This window comes from Sorex araneus, chromosome 5, assembly GCF_027595985.1.
Source record: "Sorex araneus isolate mSorAra2 chromosome 5, mSorAra2.pri, whole genome shotgun sequence".
NCBI lineage: Eukaryota > Metazoa > Chordata > Mammalia > Eulipotyphla > Soricidae > Sorex > Sorex araneus.
This window is the reverse complement of record NC_073306.1, coordinates 13,830,501-13,844,187: the sequence shown is the minus strand read 5'-3', so window position 1 is coordinate 13,844,187 and position 13,687 is coordinate 13,830,501. Positions and strand designations below refer to the sequence as shown.

General features: G+C 56.8%; 1 protein-coding gene across 2 annotated transcripts in view; it reads right to left on the bottom strand.

Annotated features, from left to right (window-relative positions):
• KANK4 (KN motif and ankyrin repeat domains 4) overlaps nt 1–13,687 on the bottom strand; it is an 87,682-nt gene that overhangs the window by 27,641 nt on the left and 46,354 nt on the right. For both annotated transcript variants that reach the window (XM_055140456.1, XM_055140457.1), the window contains exons 2-3: nt 10,227–10,316; nt 909–2,771 (exon numbers count right to left, since the gene is read on the bottom strand). In XM_055140456.1, coding sequence (XP_054996431.1) covers nt 909–2,771; nt 10,227–10,242 — 1,879 coding nt within the window. In that variant the 5' untranslated portion in view covers nt 10,243–10,316. The remainder of the gene's footprint in view (nt 1–908; nt 2,772–10,226; nt 10,317–13,687) is intronic.

Genomic DNA, 13,687 nt, shown 5'->3' with positions numbered 1-13,687 from the left:
GAGAGCAGGGCGGGGCCCACCAGCCCGGACTAGGCACCATGCAAATGAGGGGGCGGGGCCTGGCCAGTCAAGGGTGGATTTCATCGCCTCCTGCCTCCTCCTGGTTCCCAGCACTCTGCACAGCTGTTCACTAAAATCTGCCCCCCCCCCACTTTTTTCCCTTTTGGGTCACACCCGTAAATGCTCAGGGGTTACTCCTGGGTCTGCACTCAGGAATCACTCCTGGAGGCACTTGGGGGACCATATGGGATGCTGGGGATCCAACCAGGGTTGACTGCATGCAAGGCAAACGCCCTACCGGCTGTGCTATGGTTTCAGCCCCTGCTTCTCAGTCTTAACCTTATAGAGTAAGGCTAGGGGTGGGGTTGAACCAGGCCCCGACACTCAGATGAGTTTTACTTTTTTTTTTGGGGGGGGGAGGTCACACCTGACGATGCACAGTGCAGCCTAGCTCTGCACTCAGGAATTACCCCTGGCGTTGTTCAGGGGACCATATGGGATGCTGGGAATCGAACCCGGGTCGGGCACGTGCAAGGCAAACGCCCTACTGGCTGTGCTATTGCTCCAGCCCCTCAGGTGAGTTTTATATTCCACTGGGCTCCTGGAGGTGCTTAAATTTAAAAAAAAAGAAAAGAAAAGAAAAGAAAAAGGAAATATGCCACTAAAACCTTTTCCCTTTGGTCTCATCACTTAAAGGAGGAATGGTTCCCTATCTGGGGTCCGGTGTTTATTTGCTTATTTTTTTTTTATTTGGAGGGGGTGCACACTGGGCAGTGCTGGGTGGGGGGATTAACGCCTGGATCTGGGCTTGGGGACGGCACCCAGCGGGCACAGGGGGCGAGGTGGAGCCAGGGCCGGAGTCCGGGGCTCTGGCACGGAAGCACGTGCTCAGCCCAGCGGCTATTTACCCACGGACGGCGAGGTGGCCGGCGCGGGCGCGGGCGCGGGGGCCTGGGCGGAGTAGGCGGACAGCAGCAGGTTGAGGGAGCTCAGCAGCTGGCTCTGGATGCTGCTCAGCTTGGACGCCGGCTGGCGGAGGGCACTGGCCAGCTCGGGGTAGCCGTGCTCCAGGCAGCTCCACTGCTCCTGCACCAGCTCCTGGATCTTCCTCACGTACTGGCCCAGCGTGGCGTCCGTGGGCGAGCTGGGGGGCCGCCCGGGGTGCGCCTGCTCGGAGCTGGCCCCTGGGCCCTCCCCGGCGACGGCGGCGGCAGGGTCCTTCCGGCCACCGCTCCACGACGCACCGCCCGTGTCCAGGGCCGGAAGCTCACCCTCCTGCTCAAACTCCCCCTCTTCAATCCTGAGCTCGGTGGAGAGGCAGCTCCGCCGAGAGGGGATGCTGGCCGGGGACAGCAGAGGGGGTGACCCGAGCGCTGCTGGGCTCCGATCCCCTCTCCGGGGACGGTCCTTTGCCCCCCGGAGGCCATCGTCCTCCACCCCGGCTTCCCGGCTCTCAGAGCCGGGGCTGCCCCCAAGGGCCACCCCCACGCTCTTGTCGCACGACTCCTTGGGCGAGGCTCCCGGGAGAGGGTCAGTGCTGACCACGGCATCAGCCCGGCCCCCGGCGGCTCCGCGGCCGAGCTCTGCGGCCAGTTGCGCCACGGTGCCCTGGAGCTCCTCGATCCGCTGCTCGCGGCTGCGGCTCTCCTCCTCCCGCTGCCGGAGCGCGGCTCGGACCCGGGCCAGCTCCCGGCTTCTCTCGGCCAGCTCGGCCTCCAGGCTGCAGAGCTGCCGCTTGAGGCTGGCGAGGCCGTGGGGCTCGCTCCTGGCCAGGCCCAGGCTCTCCTCGGTCACGCGGATGCCCACGCTCCGCACGTGGACCTCGATGGGGGGCGGCGGCGGCGGCGGCAGCTCGCGGATGCTCAGCTCGATGTCTTCGGGGGGCCGCGGGTCGTGGGGGAGGGGAGACGGCAGCGGCGGGGGGCTGGGGCTGGGGGCGTCGGGGGGGCCGACCACCGCCCGCGTGCCCGCACCGTGGGCGCCGTCCTCGGCCTCTTCTAGCACGCCGAGCGTCTTCTGGGACGAGGTCAGAGGCGCTGGGAGAGAGGGCGGGGGCGGGGCCTCGGCCCGGCCCAGCTCTGGGACCCCCGACTCGGAGTCTGCAAACTCTCGGACTCTGGGTTGCATGACTGAGTTCGAGCCCCGGAAATCTGCACCTCCCTCCGCGGGGCTGAAGTTGCCCTCCCAGACGCCCCCTCCCCCGGGGCGCGGCCGGGGGGCCAGAGCGGGGGCGGTAGTGTCTGCGGGTGGACCCCGCTCCTCCGCGACCCCCGGGGGCGGCAGGGCGGCGGGCAGGCTGCAAGCCCGTAGCAGCTGGGGGCGACTGCCGGCGCAGCCGGGCTCCGCACCCCCCAGGCCCGCCGCGTCCAGCTGCCGGGCGGTCTCGGCCAGCAGGGCCTGGCGGTGGTAGCTGACCTCGTTCCCGCCCGCGGCGGCGGCCTGGGGGGCGTCCCCCAGGGAGGGGGCCCCCTCTTCCGTCCTGAGCAGCCCCTTCTGCGGCCGCGCCGCCGGGGTCCAGTGCAGGGGCCCCGGGGCCGCAGCAGGCCGGGCCCCGGTGTCCGGCAGGCTGAAGTTGCGGGGCAACGTGCTGAACTTGGCCTGCTTGTGCCGGCGGTGGATGGGGATGCGGCGGAGCGTGTGGCCCTTCTCGATGTCGTCCACGTACTTGAGGAAGTCCAGGTCTAAGTGGAAGCCGTAGGGGGTCTCCACGGAGTAGGGGTGCCCCTTCGGGGGGCCCCGCTCCTCCTCCCCCACAGGGACCTGGTCATTGGCTGAGAGAAAGAAAACAGGCAAGAAAGGATCGCGGTGTTAGCAAGAGTCTGAGGTCGAGAGGCCAGACCGTGCCTTTTCACTTTTTCTTTGGGGGGGGGGGCAGAGCTTTACACCCAACGGTGCACAGGGGTTACTCCTGGCTCTGCACTCAGGACTTACTCCTGGCGGTGCTTGGGGGGCCATGTGGGATGCCGGGATCGAACCTGGGTCACCCGCGTGCAAGGCAAACGCCCTACCCGCTGTGCTATCGCTCCGGCCCCCAGACCGTGCTTTTGACTCAGTATGGGTCCGAGATGTCTACCCATCCCAGGACCAAGGGGCTTCATGAAGGCCACCAGGGAAATGTGTGCGATGCTGGGGACAGAAGTTGGGGCTCATCACGCAGGGCTTGTGCTCCAGACCTTTTCATCAATTTGTTGTTGTTGTTGTTGTTTGGGGGGGGGGCATACCCAGCTGTGCTCAGGGCTTCCTCCTGGCTCTGCACTCAGGGATGATTTCTGGTAGTGCTCAGGGAACCATGTGAGGTGCCGGAAATTGAGCCCAGGTTGGCCACATGGAAGGCAAGTGCCCTACGTGCTGAATTGTCCCTCTGTCCCCGAGCCAATTTTTTTCTTGTCATTTTGTTTTTTTGTTTGGGTCACACCTGCTCAGGGGTTACTCCTGGCTCTGAGTTCAGGAACTACTCCTGGTGGTGCGTGGAGGGCCATATGGGATGCTGAGGATCAAACCCAGGTTGGCTGTGTGCATGGCAAGTGCCCTACCCACTGCACTATTTCTCTAGCCCCTGAACCACTTTATTTATTTATTTTTTTGGGGGGCATCATACCTGGAGATGCTCAGGGCTTACTCCTGGCTCTGCACTCAGAAATTACTCCTGGCAGGGCTCAGAGGACCATATGGGATACCGGGGATCAAGGTCAGCTGCTTTCAAGGCAAATGCCCTACCCGATGTACCATCGCTCTGGCTCCTGAATTTTTAATGTGTGTGTGTGTGTGTGTGTGTGTGTGTGTGTGTGTGTGTGTGTGGTGCCAGGGTTCAAACCTAGGGCCTCACCTATATGAGCTCTGGGCTCTATCTCTCTGTGCTACACTGTCTGCCCAATAGTTTCCACTAAGTCCTCTCTGGTTCCTGCTGAGGACAGTGCCTGCAGAGCAGCAAAATACAAGGCATCTCCTGCCGGTTCTCTGGGCTGGAGTCACATCACTGCTGGATCTGCCAGGTCAGGGGGCAAATTGGTAATTTTGGAGATGGAAGGGTTCGAAGCGCGAGCTTCACAATGGTCTCTACATTAAACATGAACCTAGCCTGATGCAAATGGGCACGAGTAAATCCTGCCGGAGCCGGAGGGATCCGGAGTTATGCCTTCTACATTATTTAAGCTCCTTCAGCTGTCTGAGCCTCCAGACTCATGCAGATCAGCGAGAGCTGGACCGCAGGATCACGCAGGCCCCCTGCCTCAGGACCTGAGAGCCTGCTGAGCGCCTAACAGACTCACCGTCCATTTTCAAAGACCCCCGGCAAGTGAGGAATAGCCCATTTTTCACAGAAACAAGGCAACGAGAGCAAAGACTAACAGAAAAGGGGTTTGGGACTGGTAGACCAAGAGTATCACACCACGTCAGATGGGATGTAAAGTAGAAGGCAGCCAATCTCGATTAAGAAGATATTCATGCACATGGTCCACCCTATAGCAATATGTTAGCAATCTCTAGGACAAGAGCTAAAAGGCTCCGTGGTGAGATACAACAATCTTCATACACTTTCCTCTAAGGAAAGCTTTTTGGATCATTTTTAGCAAATTATTCATAACAAGCAATACAAAATAAACGATTTAGGGCCTGCTCTAGGGGCAGGCCTGAGAGGTGGTTGGGAAGATGGGAAATAATGGTGGTGGGAGGGGCGATGGTGGGGGGTTGGTGTTGGAATATACTGAATGTGACAGATCAGCATGAACAACTGTATAAAAATAAACATTTTTTTTTTTTAAAGAAAGAGGGGCTGGAGCGATAGCACAGCGGTAGGGCATATGCCTGGCACATGGCTAATCCGGGTTCAATTCCCAGCATCCCATTTAGTCCCGTGAGCACCACCAGGAGTAATTCCTGAGTGCAGAGCCAGGAGTAACCCCTGTGCATCACTGGGTGTGACCCCACTTTTATCACTTGTATCACTTGTCATCCCACTGATCTTCTATTCACTTGAGTGGGCGCCAGTAACGTTTCCATTTTTGGGTGTGACCCCAAAAGCAATAATAATAATAATAATAATAAAATTAAATTAAAACAAAAAAGAAAGAAAGAAAGAAAGGAAAGGGGTTTTGGTACCCACCCTCCAGGACTCACTGGCCTCCAGACTTATGGGGCAGCCTGACTCCCAGGGCTCTGAGGATGGGATGTTTCCCCGATCATGACAAGGCCCTGAGGTAGTCTGGACCCCCAGGAGAGGTGGAGAGGGAGCCAGGCCTGTGGCTACGGAATCCACATGGGCTGGTGTCCCTGCAGAATCTTCTTCAGGTTCAACAGTTTTTGTTGTCTTTTTTGTTTGCTGGAGTGATAGCACAGTGGGTAGGACGTTTGCCTTGCACGCGTTTGCCTTGCACGAGGCCGACCCAGGTTTTATTCCTCTGTCCCTCTCGGAGAGTCTGGCAAGCTACTGAGAGTATCCCGCCTACACGACAGAGCCTGGCAAGCTACCCATGGCGTACTGGATATGCCAAAAACAGTAACAACAAGTCTCACAATGGATATGTTACTGGTGCCCGCTCGAGCTAATTGATGAATAATGAGACGACTATTGCTATTTTGTTTGCTTTTGAGCCATACCCAGTGGTGCTCAGGCAGGTGTTAACCTGGCTCTGCACTCCAGAATCAGCCCTGTTGGGCTGGGGGCACCATACGGGATGCCAGGGACTGAACCTGGGTCAGCCACATGCAAGGCAAGCACCCTACCTGCTGTACTATCTGTACTATCGCTCCACCACCCCCGTGCCCTCCCACACACACTACAAATTCTTGAGGCTGACTGATGGCTTGGTTGTAAGGTAACACACTGTAGGGGTAAACTCACAGAATGGTGGTATTTGATTCCTTATTCCGCCACTTACTAGGCATCGATGTGTTGGTGGCTAAGACAGGTCTAAGGACACAGAGATGCACCACTCTCAAAACATCTATGGTATGTCTCTAGACTGTGAACTAAGCCATTGCCCCATATTGCCCCAGGAAGGGAAATGATGCAATTTCTAACATAAATCTCCCTGGACTTAATTACTAAAATACAGAAACCCTAAACTAGACTTCACATCTCTTCATTCTCAGCAGTGGAAAACTAATTATCAAATGCTTCCTTGTCAGTAGGGCTGTTTTTTTTTGGGGGAAACTCCAACAACAATAGTGAGTTTTGTGTTGAAATATGGAATGTAATCAAGGTAAAGAGAAAATGGGGTGAAGTTTATCAGTTACGCAGGCGGGGGTGGAGGGGTGGGGGGTGGGAGGGATACTGGGGTTTTTGGTGGTGGAATATGGGCACTGGTGAAGGGACAGGTGTTTGAGCATTGTATAACTGAGACATAAGCCTGAGAACTTTGTAACTTTCCACATGGTGATTCAATAAAATAAATAATTAAAAAAAAATCTATGGTCAAGGAGGCCCCCAAAGGAGCAGGTGCAATGCAGTATGACAAGGATGCTTAGAGAGCCAAAACGGGAGCTCAGTTGGCGGAGCATGTATGTGCTCTACAGACAGGAGACTTAGTTCCAGTCCCTGGCACTGTATGGAGCAATGAGGCACCTCCAGGAGCAACCCCTGAGCACCAAGCTGGGAGTAGCCTCTAAGCAGCACCAGGTACAACCCAAAATCAAACAAGGAAATAAAAGTTACAGACGATGTGCTCAAGTTCAGTCTTCCTTCCTGGCTTCTTTCCCCATGTCTCCAGAATGATTTTCCTAGACTCAGAGGTTAAAAACAGGAGGAGAAACATAAAATGACTGCCTGAAACTGACACGTGATGGGGCGGTAAATGAATGAGGAGCAACTTGTCAGAAGAAGGTTCGCAGCTGTTGTCCTGCAAGAAGGCCACCCTCGCTCTGGCCCTTACTAGACAGGTCGGGGAATCGCCATTGAGAGGTGGCAGCGATTTCTCCTTTGCTCTGCACATGGGCTGGCCCAGGACAGCTCTGACCACAAGAAAAGGGCAGACGGACACCCAGACAATCCCTGAGCAGCCTGGAACTGCCACTGGGACGCTCCGCAGGGAAGCCGGGTGCCACAGCCAGAGCCCCGCTTCCCTGAGACGGTGGCACTGGGGAGAGGCCAGTGGGGAGAGGCGTCTCGCCAGCCTGACTGCCCTGCCCTGCCCTGCCGCCTCCAGAGGACTCCAGGTCACTGACTTCAGGGCAAGAGGGACCCCTGGTGAGATTGCAGGGTGCGGAGCTGGAGTTAAGGGCTGATACCAGCGAAGGGATGGGGGGGGAGGTTCTCGGGATCGAGGCAGGTGACACGACATTGTCTTGAGGGGGCCAAGGAAAGGGCAGCCGGCGAGCAAGCAGACACTTAAAGGAAGCAGAGAAGGCTCAGTGGCTCGAGGGATCACTTTGAACGCCAGGACTCGAGTTCAATCCCCAGTGCCTCCCACATGCGCACGCTTTGCTGTCTGGGACCCCAGGCAGGCATCATCGGGAGTGTGTGACCCCCCCCCAATTCCTAGTCAGAGCCAGCAACACGGCCAGGGGCCTCCCCTCTCCCACCAGATCACCCCGGCACCCTCAGGCCAGCACAAGAAGCATCAGAGACACCACAGGTACAAGAAAAAGGCACGCGACGCCCCTCCTCCCGCCCGAGACCCACACCCCCAGCTCACCCTGCCACCCAGTGTGGCGGCAGCAACCCCACCAAGCAAGTGGAGACCCCGTTATTGCAACAGCTGCCATGATGGGAGAGAAGAGGGGAAAAGCGGAAAAGAGGTAAAAGCTGAGGCCAGTTTCCAAAGGAAATGGGAAAAACAGAAATGAAGAGTGTGGCTGGAAAAAAAATAAAAAGAAAGAGAGGAAGAGAGAGAGAAGGAATTGAGCGGTGCCCCGAGTAGGTGGTGGCCCCGGGCTGGTCATAGGTCCTCCGGGCAGAAAGGGCCCAGCAGGGAGGAACGAGGGTCCCACACACCGGCGCACCCGTATCTGAGGTATGCCCTGAAAACTCAGCTCTGGGGTGAGGGGCAGGCTCGTGACCTGCGGGGCTCAGAGGAGGAGGCGTCTGGTCCCCACGTCCCACGCCAGCAGGAAGCCGCGTGACTCCAGGCTGACTGTGGTGTCCCCGTCCCTGAGGCTGGGTGATCTGGATAAAGCATTTCCTCCGAAGCTGGGAGCCGCTCCAGTCTCTGGCCTGGGGGTGCCGGCCCCGGGAGCAGAAGCGGGGACAGGCAGGACTCGTGTGTGGTGCTGGGGACTGTGCCCTTAGTCCTTGGCCCGCCCCAGGTCGGAGGGATTAAATTAACCTCAGCCCAGCAAGGCGGTGCCAGAGTGTTTGCAGAAGCAGTCCCGAGCACGCCCTGACCCGGGGGTCCCCCCACCCCCGCCCCCGACCACCGCTGGTGGGTCCAGAGAGCACTCTGTCCATGCAGACCCGGGAGCTTTGGGCCTGCAGGGTCAGCAAACTCCGGCTGTTCTGCTCTCGCCTGTTGGCTCCAGCCCGTGGGCGGGGGGCTGACGGCCACAGAGCTGTCACAGACGCTGCTGGTGACCTGCACTCAGCGACCGACCTCCCCAGCTGACTCCCCGAGACCAGGGGAACCAGCTGGGCAGGGCCAGGCCGGGCCTGCAGAATGACAGCGCAGCCGGCCACAGGTTCCTTCTCCGTGTTTGTGCTTTGGGGGCCACACCCAGCAGTGTTTGCTGCTGTCTCCTGGCTCCGTGCTCAGAGGCTGCTCGGGTTCAGGGGGCCAGATGGGGTCCCAGGGGCCGAACCCGGCAGAGCCCTGTGTGAGGTAAGCGCCCTAACCCCTATAGTATCTCTCCAGCATGCCCTGAAGAATCTTTGGGGTTTTTTCAGTTCTTTTGGGTCACACCCAGCAGGGCTCAGGGCTTACTCCTGGCTCTGCTCAGGGATCTCTCATGACAGTGCTCAGTGGAACCATGTGTGGTTCTGGGGGTCAAACTCAGCCGCTGTGGGTAAGACGTGCACCTTATCCCTGTACTGTGTCTTCGTCCCCAAGTCGGCAGAATCTTTGGGGCGGGGGGGAAAGTCCTTTTTTTCTTTTAGGCTGGAGTGATAGCACAACGGTTAGGCATTCGCCTTGCACACAGCCGACCCGAATTCGATTCGTTCGCCTCTCTCAGAGAGCCCGGCAAGCTACCGAGAGTATCTCGCCCGCACGGCAGAGCCTGGCAAGCTACCCATGGCGTATTGGATATGCCAAAAACAGTAACAATAAGTCTCTCAATGAGAGACGTTACTGGTGCCCGCTCGAACAAATCGATGAGCAACGGGATGAGAGTGACAGTGATTTCTTTTAGTGGGGGTGAAGGGGGAGGTGTGGGACCACACTCAGCCACGCTGTGGGGGCCACTCCTGGATCTGTGCACACAGGGGGCTCGCTCTTGCCCATGTGGTGCTGGGAATCGAACTGGGGTTGGCCAGATGTAAGCCAAGCACCTTAGCCCTGTTCTATGCTTCCGGCTGGAAATAATTAATGTCTTTTTTTGTTTCTGTGTTTTTTTCCTTCCCCCCCGCCTTTGGAGTGGGGGCATCTCCGGTGGTGCTCAGGGCTGACTCCTGGCTCTGTGCTCAGGGCTGGCTCCTGACAGTGCTGGGGAAACCCTATGTGGTGCTTCAGATCAAACCAGGGTCTCACTTCAACATCTCTACTATCTCTCAGGTGCAAAGAGATCCATGTCTTAAGTCAACCCAGAGATGAGTGGTTGTCCCACAGCCAAGCCAACTGATAGGGGTAGGGGAGAAGCAAGGAACAGGGTACGGCATCCTACAAGTATGAATGGGGACTGTAACCATCAATGCTTCTTCCCGAGAGCTCAAGTTCCTAACGCCCAAATGACAGTAGTGAACGTCCGACTCCCTAACCAGGCTCAGAAACCCTAAAAATCACACAGGAGGGGCCAGAGCTATAACACAGTGGGTAGGGCGTTTGCCTTGCACGTGGCCGACCCAGGTTTAATCCCCAGCATTCCATATAGTCCCCCGAGCACCACCAGGAGTAATTCCTGAGTGCAGAGCCAGGAGGAACCCCTGAGCACCGCCGGGTGTGACCCAAAAAGAAAAAAAGAAAATGACACAGGAAACCGCAAACAGAATCCAAGGCTGCAGGCTAGCTCCCTACCGCCTCCTACTGGTCTTCATGGAAGTGGCAGGTCTGGGTCAGCCCTGCCCGCTGGTGCAACTGTCTCCGGCTCCAGACGGGGGAATCCCACCCTGGGTCGTGGGGGAAACAAAGCCCCCTGCCTACCTTCTGTCTTCTCCATCTTACGGGGTGCTGTGCTCCAGCAGGGCTCAGGCACTCTTCATGCAGTGGACCTGAAAATTCAGCTGGAGAGTTCTGGAAGGAAGGAGAGAAAAGTGAGTATGGAGAGTGCCAGGCACCCCGAGTCGTGCCCAGGTCAAAGGCTGTGGTTCCACGGCAGAGCACTGCAGGTGCAAGGCCCTGAGTCTGACCCCCAGAGCCAGCCCCGTGCCACGTGCAAGCCCCGACACTGGCGTCCTGATCCCCAAGACCCGAAGGCCATGACCCTCCAAGCACCACAGAAACGAAAGGGAGAAAAGAGGGATTTTCTTTTACTGGGGGAGGGGGGCTGCTTTGAGATCACACCCTGCCGTGCTCGGGGCTTATTGGCTCAGTGCTCAGGAGTCACTCCTGAAAGGGCTGGGGACCATATGTGGTGCTCAGGATGTAAGGCAAGTGCCGTACCCACTGCACTATCTCTCTGGACCCCTGGGGGTGTTATATATATATATATATATATATATATATATATATATATATATATATATAATATAATTTTTTTTAGGTGACAGGAATTGAACCTAGGTCTTACCCAAGCAAGGTATAAACTTTATTGTTGGCCACATGGCTGGCCTGAAAATCTTTTTTTTTTTGTTTTTGTTTTTGTTTTTGGGTCACACCCGGCAATGCACAGGGGTCACTCCTGGCTCATGCACTCAGGAATTACTCCTGGCAGTGCTCAGGGGGACCATATGGGATGCTGGGATTTGAACCCGGGTCAGCCGCATGCAAGGCAAACGCCCTACCCGATGTGCTATTGCTCCAGCCTCTGAAAACTTTTTTTTTAAATAAGGAAAAAAGACAGCAAACATTCACTCCCCTCACCCCACTTGAAGAAGAACTAGGAAGAACTAGAGTGCCCTCGAGCTCAAGCCCTACCAGGGAGAGTGAACGCCATAGACCCTTTGGAGTCTTGGCAGGGGGAAGGGGGGTGAGTCCCCATGGAATCTGATTCGTCCCCTCACTTGGCCCTCTGGGAAACTGAGGCTCAGAAGTCACTTGCTCTGTGACTTTCCTTCGATAATACCGAGAGCGGAAATCTACTCATGTCCCATCCCAGTGGAAGAGTTACAGGGTCTGGGGTGTAGCTGAACGGTAAAGCTCTTGCCCTGCAGATATGAAGTCCTGGGTCCAAACCCCAGCACCACAGTAGTAATAATAATAATAATAATAATAATAATAATAACAACGACAACAACAACAACAACAAAGATGCACTTTGTGACAAAGCTGGCACCCTGACCAGGGACACCCCAATCCAAGACAAGACAGAGAGATCTTGGCACGAGCTGCCAGCAGCTAGACTGTCAGGCGGTTTCCTGCTCTCCGGGGGAGACTTGGTTCCGGTCTGCCAGTCAGGGAACATCCCAACCGCTCCTGACCGGGAACTGGGTGCCTTGGGGACTCATCACAAATTCTCCCTGAAGCTGTGGTAAAGAACTCACAGCCCAGGTCCTGTCCTGGAACCGGTCTCCGAGGGCCTTTGGATCGGGCCACACTGACATCACGTTCACACACGCCGCCGCTGTTTGCAGAACAACCTGGGGCTCCAAACTGAAAATTCAGGCCGGTGGCGAGAGGGTTTGGGGAACCTCGGCCCGGCCAGGCGGAAAAGCAGAGACAGCACAGCAGGGAGGGCGCCGGCCGTGCACGCGGCCAGCCCAGGTTTGATCCCCGCCACCCCAGAGGGTCCCCTCAGCACCGCCAGGAGTGGGCCCTGAGCACAGGGCCAGGACTGGGCCCTGAGCACCGCTTGGTGTGGTCCCCAAACCAAACAGGTATTAATTAATTAGTTAATTAATTAATAAGGCGGAGGACAAACAAGCAGACTGGACCCCCGCTGCCCAGCTGCCCACAGCAGCCTCAGGTGGGCCCAGGTCCCTCTCCGGCACGGCTGCCCTCCTGCCATCTCCTTGGAGCTACCTCCTGAGTGCATCCGCCTGGGTACAGGGGTCGAGCCTCGGTCAGTTGCCTGCAAGGTAACCCCCCTCCCGGCACCCCCATTGTACTATGGGCTTCGGCCCATTTTTTTTGTTTTGTTTTAAGCTTTGTTTTATTTTCATTTGGGGGTTATTCCTAGCAGTGCTTAGAAGACCAAATGAGGTGCTAGGGATCCGACCAGGATCAGCCACATGTAAGGCAAGGCTCTACTACTTGTTTCAAGGGGGCCTGGGGTTTTGGGTCACACCTAATGGTGCTCGGGACTTACTCCTGGCACCATTCAGGAATTGGTCCTGGCGGGACTCAGGGAAGCTGGGGATTAAACCCAGGTTAGCCACAGGCAAGGCAAGCACCCTACCCACTGTACTTTCACTCTCGCCCCAACACCGCAAGTGCCTTAACCCCTATATTATGATAGTGCCTATTTGATAGCTGCTAAGAGACCGGATCTTGAAAGCTCATAGCACGGAAGCAGTTGGAACTATGTATGATATTGGATCGTTTCATGATACAGACAGACATGAGATCACTTCCTTTGTACTCCTAAAACAAACATAATGATAAACAATTATTCTTGATATTATCATATTAAATATTATAATCATGGCAAACAAGATGGCCAGGAGACAGCTTACGGATAGTTCCTATTCTTCTCCCCACTCCCTGAACCACTGGGCATGGCCCTGGTGACCTCCAGCGCTGCTGGACCTGAGCACTGAACCATGAGTCAGGATGAGGATCGGAGAGTGGTCCTGGAGTTTCAAAACAAATGATTGCACTCAGATGAAAAAGGGGCCCCGGGAGAGAGTGCGCAGGACCCAGACACATGCTCTGTAGACAGGAGGAACCGGCTCAGTCCTTGGCAGGGCATGGTCTGCGAGTGGAGCTGGAGAGACAGTACGGCGGGCCAGGCACTTCCTGGCATGCAGCTGACCTGGGTCCGAGTCCTGACACCGCCTATGGTCCCTGAGCACTGCTAGCAGTGAGCCCTGAGAGCAGAACCAGAAGCAAGACCTGAGCACTGCTAAGTATGACCCTGGAACAAAACAAACCAAAGACCACCAGGAGCGTTCCAGAATTAGCCCCCGAGGACTGCCAGGTGTGACCCAAAAACCAGGAAAGAAAAAAAAAATAAAGGAAGAAGCTCCCAGGCGGGTAGGACTGCCCGGCTCTGCGCACTGCCATGGGCAGCCTGCAGCCCGTGGGGGGGCCTCCCAGAGGCTGTGGGCAGGGAACCGGGCATCAGAGCGATGCCAGAGTAAGAGAATAGTGGGGGGAGTCCCTGCTTTGCTCACGGTCCACCTGGGTTCAATCCCCAGCATCCCATACGGGCCCCTGAGCACCACCAGGAGTGATTTCTGAGTGCAGGGCCAGGAGGAACCCCCGAGCATCGCTGGGGGTAGCCCCCAAGCCAAACCAAACCAAAAATAAGTGAAGCCTGGGGCAGACAGAGAGGAGGGTGCACA